A 14,210-nucleotide genomic window follows, 5' to 3' on the forward strand; every position below is an offset into this window, starting at 1 on the left:
GTGAGTCCTCCCCAGGCCCTGTTTGTGTCTTCCCTGAGGAGGAAGGAGGGGGAGGGAGAAGAAGGGCCCGGCTCCCCAGAGTCCGGCTGAAATCACAATGGGCCGCACATCCCCGTGGGAGGATCCCTGTCTCCAGATGTCCTCTTCCCTGCCTTGTTGCCTCTTTATTTTTTCGTATTTTCCATTTATTCAGCTAATCCTCCCCCCGAGGGCTGCCCCTAGGGTAGGGCCAGCATGTGTCACCTCGGTGGCCCTGAGGCTTTCCCCGCTGTCCAGGGAGCGGGGGCCTCCGACGGGAGCACCTGGAGAGCGCAGGGGATACTCTGGCTGCCTCCTGCTGCCCAGGCTAGTCGAAGGGTGGTCTTCCTCCCAAGTCCCCGGCTAAGGACCCTCCCATGAAGGCCCCTAGGGCCGGCCCCCATGTTTCTGGGGAGCCTGTTACGGAGGGGCACAGGGAGCGGATGGGAGGATTCATTTTGAATGGTAACGTGCAGGGAGTGCACGGGATGATGGTTGGTCCGGGGCTTCCAAGGGCCCCCCAGCTCGAACCCCAAGACTCCATTTTGGTAGCTTTGAACTCAGGCTGCAGCTTCCTCAGGAGATGGAGCACTGGGGAACCCCAGAGCTCTTTTTAAAAACCAGCGGTTGTTTTACGCACTTGGTTTCCCTCCAGACCCTCCCTTCTTTTCCCATCTCTGGGAACAAACTTTTGTTTTAATGGAAGAAAAGGGAGAACATTTCATAAATCCAGTCATCACGCCCCCCAATCGGGTTTGTTGTGGATCTTGCCCCCTCACAACAAGACGAAGGGGAGGCTCTCCTGAGATCTCTGGTTTCTGGGGGGGGGGGGGGGCCTGCCTGGGCCAGGAGGCCCAAACTCTCCCCAGCCCGAGGGGCCCCAGCCCAGGCCAGCTGGAGTCCAGCCGGTGCCTTCTGTTGTGTGCAGATGACAAGAACCTCCCCAGTGTCCCCCCGCTGGAGCTCAGCGTCCCTGCAGACTACCCGGCCCAGAGCCCCCTGTGGATAGACAAGCACTGGCAATACGGTACGTCCGTCCCCTGAAGCGAGGGAGGCAGGAAAGGGGGCCGGGGAGTCCCGGGTGAGCGTCTCTGGCACCTTCCAGTGCCCTCCAAGCCGCGCCGGGCACGAGGGGCTGCGGCTGACGAGTCTCTGAGCGTGAGGATCTGTGGACTCTGCAGTTAAGCAGGGGTACAGACGGGCAGGAAGGAAAGGGGCTGGAGAGGAAACTGCAGTTGTGTTATAACCCTTCTGAGGATTCGTGGCGGAGTCACCATGGCCGGCCGGAGCACGGGGCGGACCCAGGGGCCCCTCATCCCAGAGGTCCCCTTCCCCTCCTGTGACCTCCAGGGGGGTCATTCTGTGGTACCCCGGTCTGGGGGGAGGGGCTTCTGGTCCAAACCCCCTCCTCTAGCAGAACTGGAGAGTGCTGGGGCGGGGGTGGGGGGCAGGGCTTTACTGATCAAGGTTACCTCCAGAGAGGAACTTGCTTGGCTAGGCCTGGATCTCAGGCTCTAGGGGGGCAGCAGGGGCGAGCCGGGGTGTCGGCGGGCCTGGGCGGCCAGGGAGGGGTGTCTGGGGAGGCTGCAGGGCCCAGCAGGGGAGAGTCACGAGAGGAGCCCCAGAGCCTTCTGGGACTGGGGTCCGAGGGCACGTGGTGGGACGGGGACTTCTGGAAGGGCACGGGAAGCCCCGAGGCTGGTCCTGAGTTGGTGGTTCCTCCCTGCCCCCCCCTTCCTCAGGGCCCTCCACCACAGCCCCTTCCCCTCCATTTCCCTTCCAGAGGCAAACCCGTTCCTCCAGTCTGTGCACCAGTACATGACTTCCAAGCTGCTTCAGCTCCCCGACAAACACTCGGTGACTGCGCTCCTCAACACGTGGGCGCAGAGCATCCGGCAGGCCTGCCTCTCGGCCGCATAGGTCCCCCCACCCCCAGCCGAGGGGACCCTCAGCCCGAAGGAGCCCCGCAGTGTCGGGTGGCCGGCTGGCCCGCTCCTGGAGCAGCAACCTCCTCCCCTTCTTCCCCCTCCCACTTTGTACCTCTCAACCTGTTCCTTCAGGCTGTCCTTGTCTGTGAACAACTGTTTGGGGGGCGGCTACACCGGGCATCTCAGGGCCCTCCCCCCGCCTTGATCCTGAGGGTTAGTCCTCAGCCTGGGTGCCCCCCCCACTCCTCCTCTGGGATGGGGCCCCACCTCCCCCGTTTGTCAGGAAAGGGGGAGCTCTTCTGCCCGCTAGAACGCACCCCCGTGGAGGGAGCTCGTCACATAGGAAGCGCTTCGGGTTTGTTCTTTTCCGAGTTCGGGTCGGGTCCGTGCCAGGACATGGAGGCTGCTCAGAAAGTCGCTTCTGAGGGTTCCAAAGAGGGCCTCCTCATTGGCTTTGCAGTCAGGGTGCTGGGCCTGCCCCTCGCTCCCCCGGGGCCGGGCCCTCCTGGCCCGTCACTAACACTCCTCGCAGCGCTTGTCCCCGGGTCTCTGGCGGCCTCTTCCCACCTGGGAAGCCACTGTGGAGTCCGGCTCCTCTTCGTTCGGTCCTGGGCGTCACCCAAGCCGAGGGGTTCTATCACGGGCTCCCTAGAGATGGGGAGGGAAGGGAGCCGGGCTTCTCCCCCCGGAAGGAGCAGCAGCTCTTGGGCCCTCGGCATCCCGGGGCCGCTTCCTCCTTCCATGGCCTCCCTTGCGGCGGCCACGTTGGCTCTCTGGCAGCCCTTGTGACTGATAGTGTGGGGTACAGGGGTTCAGGGCACGGCGACTGAGAGGGGAGGGGCAGCGTTTTGTACACACACTAATAAATACATTATTTGTTGTTCTTTGATTATAATAAATTTATTCCTGTGTTTGACTGGAAGTGATGTTTACTTGTTCTGCCCCGCCCCCTGACCCTTGTGACCCCAGAGCTCCCCGTAGCCCAGAAATGCTGCTTGTCTGTCTCCGCTTTGGCTCCAGCTCAGCTTGGAGCCTCTGACCTGCGTCTGCAGCGGTCACTCGGGGGCACACTTCTCTGGGGACGCACCATCATCCCCAGCTTCTGCCGGCTTGGGGAGGCCGGGGGATTTCAGCCACCTTTCCCCGACTCATTGGCGACTCTGAGCCAGCCCGGCTCTTGAGGGCGCATCTCCCCACACCCGAATTGCTCTGGCCAAACTCCCAGGAGGCCCCTCCAGGCTTGGCTCAGCTGTGACCTCCTCACAAAAACCTTTATAGGTGCCCCTGGGGGCCCACCCTCCCCCTCCATCCTGAGCTCTGCACCCCAGGGCCTTTCCCCAGTCTTTGGGGCAGTGTACCCCAGTGTGGTGGGGGTGGCCTGGGGTCAGAAGACTCATCTTCAGACACCAAGTGTGACCTTGGACAGATCACATTCCCCCATCTGGCTCTGTCTCCTCAAGTGCAAGATCATCTGGAGAAAAAAAGCGCCAGGACCCATTTTTGCCAAGAACACCTCAAATGGGGTCATGAGGTGACCCCCGACCCAGCACCCCGTGTACAGACCCAATGCGTTGTTTCAGACCGTCTTAGGAGTGTGTTTATGTGATCGGGAATACGAAGGTCAAAGTGGGAGAATGCTGTGGAGGAGCTTCCAGACGTCTCTGGATCCCCCCGGGGCCATGACAGGCAGAAGCATCAGGACCGACCCTCAGGAGGCTCCTTGGGCCCAATTCTGCAGAGCCAGCTGGACATCTCCGGGCCAACTCTGCAGAGCTCAAGGGTTCCTCAGTGGCCCCTTCTGTGTCCTAGAAGTCAAGGGGTATAACATGCCCTCCTGACAGTTACAATTACCAGTCTGTCCTAGGCCCCACAGAGTACCTTTGACCACTGTCCTTTGCAGTGTCAACGCTACCCGGCTCGCCTCCTCTGAGGCCTTCAAAGGTCTCTGGCCACGACCTCTTGAATCTATAGTTTAGTAACCTGTACCACGCTCAAGAACAGCCACGTGTAATCTTAAAAGCCTTTATTATACCTACTCCCATAATGCCCTGACTTGTCAGCTCCCTAGTGAACACCTGGTCTGAAGACCCACGTGTTCTCTACCAAACTCCTTACCTCTGGGCTCTCCATCCGCTTGGCTCAGGGAGCCAGGTTAACGAGAGCGACTGCTGTCTGCAGTGGCTTATAAAGGGCCTGTGAGGTCACACGCACAGCCACCCAGCGAGGGAGTCGCCCATTACGAAGCTGTCTCAATGTGGCCAGGATCCCACCCACAGGGCAGTGCTATATCCACAGAGATTACTTCTGGGCCACTCAATCTGTTGCAGGGTGGCGCCGCCCATTTAAAGGGCCCTTACAATTCCCTTCTCTCGTTTTGCGGGAACCGCATCCTTGCAGAGGGAAAGGTCTGGGAGAGCCAGGCTCCGCCCTCTCCTCAGCCCTGCTCTGGCGGGGCCACAGCTCGGATCTCATGGCCCGTACCCTGACAGGCTGCAGTCCTTTGGATTGAGGTTTGACACAGACCAGATTTGAGGGTAAGCCCTCTTCACTCTAGGAAAGGAAGCTGGGGGTGGACTTTGGGTCCCTCTGGAGACCCAGCCCCCGACAGTCACTAGGGGTCAAGCCCCTCAGACCATGGGGGAGCTCCCCGGCCCAAAGGATGCCAGCGCTTTTGAGTGACTCACGGAGTGATTCAGATGCGACGGGAGCAACGTAGATAAATGAGATTTAATTCAACAAGCTCTCGCTGGTAGGGAAATAGGAATCTCGTAATTCATTTCTGTGTTAATGTATGTTCTGGGGAGGATGGCGGCAGTCGGACCCAGGCCGGGGAGGAAGTTCGCCCACTGGCCAGCCGCGGCGCCCCTCGCGCTCCAGGCTCGCTGCTCCCCAGGCCGGCTACAGGACCGTGCGGTGCAGACGGCGGCTCTGGATGGCCTGCATTTTCTTCTGTCTTTCAGCAAAGCTATTTCTCAAGGTTTGCTTCAGGGCCGGCAAGACTGCTCTCTCTGCCCCGGGTATCGGAGCGAGGATCAAGCTGGACGAGGAGGAGAGAAGATGTTAGGATGGCCGGGTTGGTGGCGTCGGACCCGGGAGGGGGAATCTGACCCGGTCCTCGTGAAGGGGCGGAGCTATGCCGGCCGCAGCGGCCGGCACTCACCATTTTTTCGCCGCGCTCTTATCGGCCACTTTGGGAAACTGCATACCTGCCTGATGCCTGAGTGGAGAAAACGTTTGCCCTAAGACAGATCTGGGGCAAACGGGAGAGAGTGGCCGGCGAGTGCGCGGTGCTGGCCCCACTGGGCCAGGGCCGAGCCCGGGGGCCCACCTGTCCTTCCTGCCTCCTCGGCCACAACAGCCTGGAGAAGTCAGAGCCAGGATCCCCTTGGATGCCGGCGGCCCGCCGGCTCGTCTCACCAGGGGAAGAGCCGTGGGTTTCATCGAGAGAATTTCTTTCCCAGGAAGAGCTCGGTTTCCCCTTCTGTGTACCCTGTACCCACACATTGTGTATGTCTACTGGTGGCTCTTTGCAGCCTTCTATCCTGGAGGCTCCATCCCCAGGAGAGTGGTCCTATCCTTGTGACCTCTGGAGGGGAGCTCTCCCCCCCAGAGGGAGGCAGAAGCGGGGATGCATCCGTGGATGCGGCCCGGCTTCCCCCTCCAGTCGCCTCAAGGCTGTTACCGGGAACCCACGGGCCCGGCTGGGCCGGCCTGCCTCTCCACCCCCTGTACCTGGCACAGGACCCTGCAGAGAACACACACTGGTGACTACTATTTTTTTCTCCCAATGCCCTCCTTTTGAGAAAAGACAAAAAGAAAAGCAGATTACGCGGCGTTCCCGCGGGCCCGGGCCCGCGCAGCCCGCCCTCCCGCCCTGGCTCACTCACTTGGAACGGTTGACCAGGAAGCCGTCAGCTGCCTGTCGCGGGCCGGCTTCCAGGGCCGATTTCAGGTTCTGCAGCTGGAGGAGATGGAGAGAGGGGCCACTGAGGGCGTGCTGGGCGGGCCCCGCCCGGGCCCGGCGCCCCGCAGAGGTGAGGGCTCACCTCTTGCGCCTGCAGGTGGTTGGCGTTCCACAGCTGGCGGATGACCAGCTCGCACTGCTGCAGGGTGGACAGCTTCCGCAGGTGCGGGGGCAGCTTCAGCGACGACGTGATCCCCAGGATGTGCTTGAACTGGGGCTGGCAGGACACCATGGGCGTCACCGTGCTGGCCGAGGCTTCCATGGCTTCGGCCCTAGAATGAACGGGACCCTGGTCGGCGCCCGCGGGCCGCTCGGGCTCTGTGGGCGGGGGCGCCAGCCCCTCCCTCCCCTCCAGGTCCCCATCTAGAGCCAACTACCAGAGGGGGCTTCCCCAGTGTTTACTGATTGGGGAGAACGCCAGGGTTGTTTTCTCTCTGTTGAAGGCCACGGGGGCCTGGGCATCCTCACAGCCTGGCTCCTAAACTCAGCGTGGTCCCGGACACCGGTTGCAGGGCGTCTCCCTCCTCCAGCCCCGTCTATCCCACGTTCCTCTCCAGGCCGTGCCCCCTCCCCTTTCTCTTTGCCCTCTCTCCCGGGATCTCCTCCGCTCCCTTGGACTCCGTCCCCCTTTCTGGGCTGGCGCCTCTCAGAGCCGCGTTTCCTGCCCCAATTTCTGCCAACCTCTGACTTCAATTTCCGAGACTGGACATCCAGGAGTTGTCTCACCCCATCCAGATCTGCCCTCCCCCCAGTCTCACCCTGGCTCCCTCACTCACCCCTCATGTCTGCCTGGGACCTGGGCCTCTCAACTTGACCTCTGCAGCCCCCCCCATGCCTCCATCACCTTCCCCTAGACCACCACAGCGGCTGCTGGTCCCCCTGCCTCCCCCTCCATCCGTCCTCCCCTCAGCTGCTCAAGGGATTTCCCCAAAGTAAAAGCCTGACCTGGTCCCTCCCCTGCTCTCCAGCCTGCTGCGGTTCTCGCCAGTACAAATCTTGTTCCCAACCTGCTCTCTCCCTCATCCCCCACCAGGTTCTCTCTACTCCAGTGACCCTAGCCCCCCGCGGTCCGTGCAGAAGCCCCTCTGGCCGAGCATGCTGCGCCCAATGGCGACCCTTGTGGCTTCTTCCTTGCTCTCCATGCCTTCCCTCATCCTTCCCTCATGCTCCTGGACGGCTGCAGCGCGCCTCACGCATTAGGTCCCACGCCACGTCCACAGCTTCTCTTTTCCCAGCCTGCCCCTGGCCACTGCAGTGTGATGGTTAGTGCAGGGGTTTATTAATCGACTGATCGTAAGGAGGGAAAGGATAGAGGAGAAAAAGGAAGGTAGTCAGGGAGGCAGGAAAAGGTGGGACAGCCTAAAACCAAGATGAGACAAGTGGCAGGAAGCTGAGGAAGCGGGGGCTGGAGGGGGCGGTGATCGTGTCCAAAGGCATCTAGAACCCGACTGGGGCTTTGAAGCAAAGGTCTGAGGGGCCTCAAGTGGGAGTGGCTCTTGCTCACTTCTCCCTGAAGGGATGGAAGCTGGGGAGCAAGTGCCCGATCCCACCCTCAGGGGATGTCCCTGCAGGGGGAGGAACTCTGGAGAGGCGGAAGGGAAGGACGGCCCAGGGGGCGAGAAGCACTAGGATACAGCTCCTCAGGAGGAAGGCGAGGAGGGATGCTGAGCAGAAGCAGCTGCTTGTGGTCCAGCGGTTCCCGGGCTGCCAGGAAAGATGATCCCCGAGGGGGCCGGTGGGAGGGAACAGGTGAGTGAAGACGTCTCCAACAGAGCGCCCCCACACGGGCACAGATCCTTGTGCTCCAGGGGATTTCCTCCCAGCTATCCGCTGGAAGCCAGGGAGGCACGAGACTGAGCTGTCAGAGGACAGACTGAGGTGTCCGGATCACTCTGATAAAGGGCAGGGAGGGGGTACCTCACTGAAAGGTGGGGCTCCCCCCCAAAATGGAACCTGCCTCGGTCTGTCTGCCAAGGACCGTGCCTCAGAGGGAAGCCAGTGGGAGACGCCGAAGAATGCAAGGACGAAGCTGGTAGTAAAACGTTGGCGGTACACAGAAGGTCGACTGACAGCCAGCCCCTGGGCTGGCCTTGTGCTAAGGGCGGGCTCTGTCATGCAACAGAGGACCCAGGCCTCCAGCGCTCAGGCCAGCCCTGACCCCTCGGCCCAAGGAGAGCAGCCCGAGCGGCCTGGCTGGGCCCGATCCCTGCACCCTCAAGGGCTAGAACCAGCGTGGAGCCAAGATGGCGGAAAGCAGACACGACTTTCTGGGACCTCCTCTGACCTTTCCTCAAGCCAACAGTGCATGAAGCCTCTGACCTGGTTTTGGGAGCACAGAACCCACAAATGTCTGAAGCATGACATCTCCAGGGGAAGATACTTTGGAAGAACGTCAGAATGGGGCTGGTTCAATGGGGCAGGGGGAGGCAGGGAGCGGCGCAGGGAGCTGGGGCATGCAATGTCTGCGCACCAGGGGCCCTTCTGTGAGGCGCCGAGCCTACCCTGTCCTGCTTTAGCAAATCTGCTGGAAAACTACCCAAAAGCCAAACCAGAAGGCAAATGGTGGGCCACAGAGCCCCGGAAGAACTCGGGACCGGCCCGATTCCCCAGCCCGGGAGTCGGTCAGAAAAGCCAGTCTGGGGCAAACGAAAGCGGCCATCAGTCCCTTTGCCTCAAGAGCAGATCTCAACCCGGAAGAGAGAAGAACTAAAGATGGCTAACTAATCTGGACCCGACTCTCCTCAGTGACAAACTGGAAGGGGAAGTGGGAATGACGGGAATGCAGGAGTTCAGGACTAAAACCTCCGTGGGGATGTCTGCCGAAGAAACTTGGGGCAATTCAGAAGACTCTGGCCGTCCTGGAGGACGAAGAACGGCCACGTCCAAAGAGCCGATGTGCATGGGACCTCGTTGGCCACCTCTGATCTCCGTCCCTCTACCTCCCTCCCCCTCCACCGCTACTCCAGGGAGCCCAGCCATCCGCAAGGCCACTTTGCTCCGGAGGATTGAGGACCAGAAGGAGCCGAGGCAGCCAGCAAAATGCAGGGCGAAAGCGAGGCTTCTGCCGAGTCACTGGAGGGAAGTGGAAGACTGTGGAGGGAGGCCACAAGCCCAGGCCACCATGTCTGGTCTCTGCCAAGAGGAGGATCCTTGAGCCCTAAATGGCACGGCGCTTCCCCACGGAGAGCCCAGGAGAGCAGCTGGCCACGCTAGCAAACTCAGCAAGCAGATGTCACCCCTGAGCCGCCGGCGGGAACTGCTGCGGTCAGACATCACTTGCAGCGACACGCGAAGGATCATGGGAGGGGGAGGGGGGGGAGGAGGCGGGCCGGCCGGGTGCCCAAAATGAGCCGGTGCCTCTGGCTGATGTCACAGTCCTGGAGAGGAGGGAACCCCAGGCTCCCAGAGCTACCTCAATCCTTCGGGGGGGTCAGGGAAGGCGTGAGTCTTATGGAGAAGAGGAGAAGTGGTCAGCCACAACCGGTCAGAAAGTCCAGTGTCGGAGTCCCCGGAGCAGCGGCCGAAGAGGACAGAGCCAGGACATCCTCATCCAGACCGGGAGGAGCCAAGTCCCTGGAGGGGGCAGGAGCCGGGAGGATCCACAGGCGGGGACACGTAAATGGGAAGTCTCCCAGCCAGGTTCCGAAAGACCAGCCAGAGAAGGGAGAGGGCGGGTGGTCGGGTGCGCTCAGGGAAAGATGCCCGACTTCCGCAGGAAAGAAGGCGCGGTTCTGGCCTCGGCCCTGACCAGAGCTCTCGGCTAAGGGACCCTGGGCTGAGGAGGCTCCATGAGTGAGGAAGGCCTGGGCCCTCGCCATCTGAAGAAGAGACCGCTGGGGAGGTGGCCAAGGGTAGAAGGAGGCTGGGCGCCGGAGGGCCGGGCTTCAGGACACATCCCAGGAGGCTCAGATGGGCGGCATGGGTCTAAGCCAAGCCCAAGCTTCCCTTTCACTATGAAATCCTGGGGAGGATGGAGACGGCGCCTCCGCTCCCGCTCGCGGGCGCTCACAAACCAAAAGAGTTCAGAGGAAGACTGGGAACAAGGCCAGTGTGGCCCGTGCCCAACCTTGCTTCCCATCCCCCTCCACATGGGCAGAGCCAGCGCCTACCCGGCGGGCTCCTTCTCCATCCTGACACCGGGGTCCTGCTCCTCGCCTTTGGACTCCCCCACCTCTTGCTTCTTTGAGCAGCAAAACGCGTGCTTGCCTCTAGAGCAACCTGCAACTAGACGAGGGGCCGGAGGTCAGAGGAGCCCCCGGCCTCTTCTCACGGGCACAACTGCCAGGAGTGGCGTGGCTCTGACGGACACTCCCACCCAGTGCTGCGGTTCTTAGCCCCCCACACCCGACGAAGGCTTGCTGGTTGTGACCAAAGCCTAGAACCAGAAAGTCTGGGTCCGCCCTTCCGGGTCATCCGGTCCCACCCCTCCCGGGGCAGACTCTGGAGAACAAACGTGGGCACGCCAGCTTCTGGGTGGCGGCGGGCTCAAGGGAGCGGTCAGCCAGAGCTGAATGCTGACTGGCCAAGAGGGGGCCGGACTCCATCTCTATGCCCCTTCTAGCCCCGTCTGCTGGGCTTGCAGGACCTCCGAGGGCCGCGTCACCCCGGCCACTCTGCGGTCTCATTAGCAAACCCTCGGCTTTCCTCCGACTCACCTGACGGTACCGTGCCCGAGTTGGATTTGGGAAAATGGGAATTGGAAGAAGTCACACCTAGGAGAAGACATCAGGAGTTAGTGCCCAGGGCGAGGCAGGCTGCGGCACCTGCGAGCACCAAGACCTGAGTTCACTTTACTGGGGGACCCAGGCAAGTGACTTTGCCCTTCGGCTTTGCTCGCCTCAGTTTCCTCAAATGTAATATGGGGATAGTGACCGCCCTCGCCGGTTGCTTCTCTGGAGGATCAGCGCCGGGCTGTCATTCCCCGCTTCCCCGCTCCCAGGGAGACCCAAGAGGCCCCCGGGCTGGGAATCAGAAGGGCCGAGATGTCCCAAGCTCTGCCGCTAATTTGCAGTGGGGTCGAGCCCAAAGTCTGCCCTCGGGGCCTTTTCGGTAAACTGGAGGAGCTTAGAGGGGGGCTACAGGGTATTTTCAAGCCCTTGGGGGTTCTGCCGGCGGCCTTCCCTGAAAGCCCTTCCGGGCCCCGCCCAGCTCAACCCTCTGACCCAGCGTGAACGTGTGGAGGCCAGATGGGCCGGAGATCAAGTACAGCCTCAGACGTTACCGATTCTGTAAGCCATCTGACCCCTGCCTCAGTTTCCTCATCTGCAAAACGAAGCTAACAGCAGCCCCATCTCCCATAATCGCCACGAGGCTCAAAGGAGACGCCGCGCGGAAGAGCACGCCAGAGGCTCGCCAGGCTCGGTAAGGACGGCGACCACCGTGCCGCTACTGAGGGCTCGGAGCCCCCCCCCCCCCCCCCAGAGTCGTCCTCACACCGGTGAGACCTGCAGAGGGCGAAGGGCCTTCAGACGGTCTGTGCCCGAGCAGGAGTCTCCTCCAGAGCTTCGGGGACCAGAGGCATCCTGCCCAGCGCGCCCCATTCGGCTCCGACACGGCTCGGGTGCAAGGAGTGTGGCTTTCTGCAACTTCCCGCGGAAAAAGCTCCCACTTTGTCTCTGACAAACACGGAGCATCTACCGTGAGCCAAGGCCCAGTGCATGCTGGGTATGGAGATGGCAAAGAGGAAGACAGTCTTTGCCTTCAGTGATGGGGGGATTGTTAGAAAGGAGAGGGGGAGGGGGAGAAAGAAAGAGGTGGGGGAGAAGGGAGGAGGAAGATGGAGGGAATGCAGAAAGATCGGGGAGAAGCAGAGAAAGGAGGGAGAGAGGAGAAAGACCAGGGAGAAGGGAAGAGAGAGATGGGGAGAAGGGAGGAGAAGAAAGAGGGGGAGAAAGAGAAGAAAGGAGAGGAAGAGGAGAGAAAGATGGGGGGAAGAGAGGAAGAAGGAGAAGAGGAAAAAGAGAGAAATGGAGAAGGGGAGAGGAGGAGGAAGAGATGGGGGAGAGGAGGGGACACAAGAAAGGAGAGAAAGATGGAGGGACAAGGGAGGGGGAGGGGGAGGGGGTCAGAGGCGGCTTCAGCCCCAAGTGACGCTCCAGGACGAACCGCCTGCCCCAAGACCAGACGTGCTAAGTCCAAAGTGGGCGCCCCCCTCGGGGAACTGCGCCCGAGTCCTGCCTGCCTCGGGAGGGGCGCTCAGACCCCGCCCTCGGGCCCAGGGCCTCCCCACAGGCACCCTCTCGGAGCCCCCGCTTTCCCCCTGGCCGCGGGCTGAGGAGCAGGGGGTGCTCCCGGCCCCCGGCCCTGGACCCAGCCCCCTAGGCCCCCCTACCTTTCCGCTGCAGCTTCTGATTCATTATGAGTTTATAGTGAAGATCTGAAACCAAGCAGGGGGGTCTTCTGTCCCCTTGTCCGCCCCCCAGGCTCGACACCCCCGCTGCGGGCCCCGGGCCCCCTGCTGTGCCGCCTTTGGGGGAGGCGCCCCCTCCCCACGGGGCGGGGCCGCGCGGCGCACGCGCAGCGGGCTGGGCCCGCCCCACTCCCGGCCGGGGGCTCACCGCGGTTGTCCCGGCGCAGCCGGTCCACCTCGGCGTGCAGGCTCAGCAGGGTGTCGGCGTGCTGCTGCTGCACGAACTGCAGGCTCTTCTCCAGGTCCAGCACGCGCTTCTGCAGCTCGGGCGCTCCCGGGACCGCGGGCGGCGGAAACACCGCGGGCGCGGGGCCCACTGCCAGGAGCCCCGCGGGCGGCTCGGGGCTGGGCGGCTGCGCCGCCCCCCGCTGCCGGCCCAGGCCGCCCGGGGCCTGGAGGCTCGGCCCGCCCGCCGGCCCCGGGCAGCTCATGGCGCCGCCCTGCCCCGGGCCCTCACATGGAGGCCGCCCGCGGGGCTCTCCCCCGGCCCAGCCGCCCGCCCCGCTCCGCACCGCCGCGACCGCGACCGCGACCGCCCCGGGCCGCTGCGCGCACCTCCCCGCCTCCCGGAGCCCGACCCCGGACCGGCTTCTCGGCCGCCGCCGCCGCCGCTGCCGCCGCCGCCGCAGCCTCCCTCTCAGGGTCCCGCCGCGTTACCTAGGTCACGGTCCGCCGAGCGGGCGCTCGGCCCCGGGCCGGAGCCGGGCCGCCATTGGCCGGAGCGCCTGGAACGCGCGGAGGCCGGGCTCCGATTGGCCGGCCTCCGGAGGCGTGCCGGGGGCGGGGGCGCGACCCGAGCTCCTATTGGCCGAATTTCCGAGGGCGTGAGAATTGGTGGGGGGGCTAGGCCGCGGCCTACTTTAACCCGAAGAAAGGAAAAATCTCCGTGACGAGAGAGAAAAGGGGCGTGCCCGAGGCCGGGGGCCTCGTCCCATTGGCTGACCTCACAGGAGCCGCTTTAAGTCGCTTGTTGGGGAGTCCAGGGGAGTGCCGGAGGGAAAATGTTCCCCCGTGGCCAGCTCGACACGCTCCTTTTGTGATTGGTTGGAGAGTTGGGGGCTCGGCGGGCCCGCTGCGATTGGTTGAAAGTGGTTCGGCGCGTGTGGTGATGCGAGGGGATTGGAATTGTTCCGCAGAGTCGGGTCCGCGCACTAATAAGACGCCCGCACCAAAGCGCTACCACGTCCCACGGGGCGGCCACGCGCAGACCGCCCGGACGGGGCGCTGCCCTCCCACGCAGGGCCGGCCCGGCCTCCTCTGCCCTCGCCCCCCGCCTCAGGGGGCCAGCCCAGAGCCCTCCGAGGCGACAAGCGGGGCCGGCCCCCTGTCCGTGACGACGCGGAGCGCAGCCAGCCCCCTCCCGAGATCTCGGGGAGGGCACCGGGGCCCATCCGCCCCCCCTCCATCAACCATCAGCCGGCCGGCCTTTTCCCACTGTGCGCCCCGCCACCGTCCCTGCTTGACCATCAGTCTTGCCTCCATCCCCTTGCGCCTTCCATTCACCCCCCCCAAGTACACCATATACTCACTGAATGTAAACCGGGTGATTACCCGGCATCCCCGACGGTCCATCAATCATCAGCCTCCATCCATCCCTTCTTCCAGCTGTCCATCCATCGTCCGTTCGTCCATCAGCTCTCCCTGCATCACCCGTCTCTTCTTCTATCAACCCACCATCCCTCCCTCCATCTTGTTTGTCCATCCCCCCATTAGCCCTATTTGTCCATCAAACTCATCAGCCCTCCCTCCATCCATCATTCTCCCCTCCCTCCATCCATCACTCTTGCCTCCCTCCATTCCTTCTTCCAGCGGTTCCATCTATTCATCTCTTCTCCTATTGTCCACCCATCATCCACTTGTCCATCCAAGCATGACCATCAGCCCTCCCTCC

General features: G+C 62.9%; 2 protein-coding genes across 17 annotated transcripts in view; one reads left to right on the plus strand and one right to left on the minus strand.

The window, feature by feature from the left end:
* MED15 (mediator complex subunit 15) overlaps positions 1 to 2,860 on the plus strand; it is an 82,566-nt gene extending 79,706 nt beyond the window's left edge. For all 5 annotated transcript variants that reach the window (XM_074291827.1, XM_074291818.1, XM_074291837.1 and 2 more), the window contains 2 exons: positions 947 to 1,045; positions 1,802 to 2,860. In XM_074291827.1, the coding sequence (XP_074147928.1) occupies positions 947 to 1,045; positions 1,802 to 1,938 (236 nt within the window). In that variant the 3' untranslated portion in view covers positions 1,939 to 2,860. The remainder of the gene's footprint in view (positions 1 to 946; positions 1,046 to 1,801) is intronic.
* Positions 2,861 to 4,661: 1,801 nt separating this feature from the next.
* LOC141556915 (coiled-coil domain-containing protein 74B-like) lies at positions 4,662 to 13,081 on the minus strand. Of its 12 annotated transcripts, XM_074291880.1 has the most exons (11): positions 12,468 to 13,076; positions 12,242 to 12,286; positions 11,355 to 11,525; positions 10,566 to 10,622; positions 10,020 to 10,134; positions 5,993 to 6,182; positions 5,834 to 5,907; positions 5,679 to 5,741; positions 5,275 to 5,436; positions 5,107 to 5,163; positions 4,662 to 4,983 (listed from the first exon to the last, which is right to left on the minus strand). In XM_074291880.1, exons 1-11 carry the CDS (start codon positions 12,748 to 12,750, stop codon positions 4,845 to 4,847), a joined length of 1,356 nt encoding a protein of 451 aa, XP_074147981.1. In that variant the 5' UTR covers positions 12,751 to 13,076; the 3' UTR covers positions 4,662 to 4,844. The 12 variants fall into 12 exon arrangements, with proteins under 12 accessions (XP_074147981.1, XP_074147972.1, XP_074148028.1 ...); XM_074291871.1 differs by having other exon boundaries at positions 5,107 to 5,436; positions 10,020 to 10,128; positions 12,468 to 13,078; XM_074291927.1 differs by lacking the exon at positions 5,275 to 5,436 and having other exon boundaries at positions 12,468 to 13,075.
* Positions 13,082 to 14,210: the final 1,129 nt, after the last annotated feature.

The sequence above is a fragment of the Sminthopsis crassicaudata genome, chromosome 1 (genome assembly GCF_048593235.1).
Source record: "Sminthopsis crassicaudata isolate SCR6 chromosome 1, ASM4859323v1, whole genome shotgun sequence".
NCBI classification, from domain to species: domain Eukaryota; kingdom Metazoa; phylum Chordata; class Mammalia; order Dasyuromorphia; family Dasyuridae; genus Sminthopsis; species Sminthopsis crassicaudata.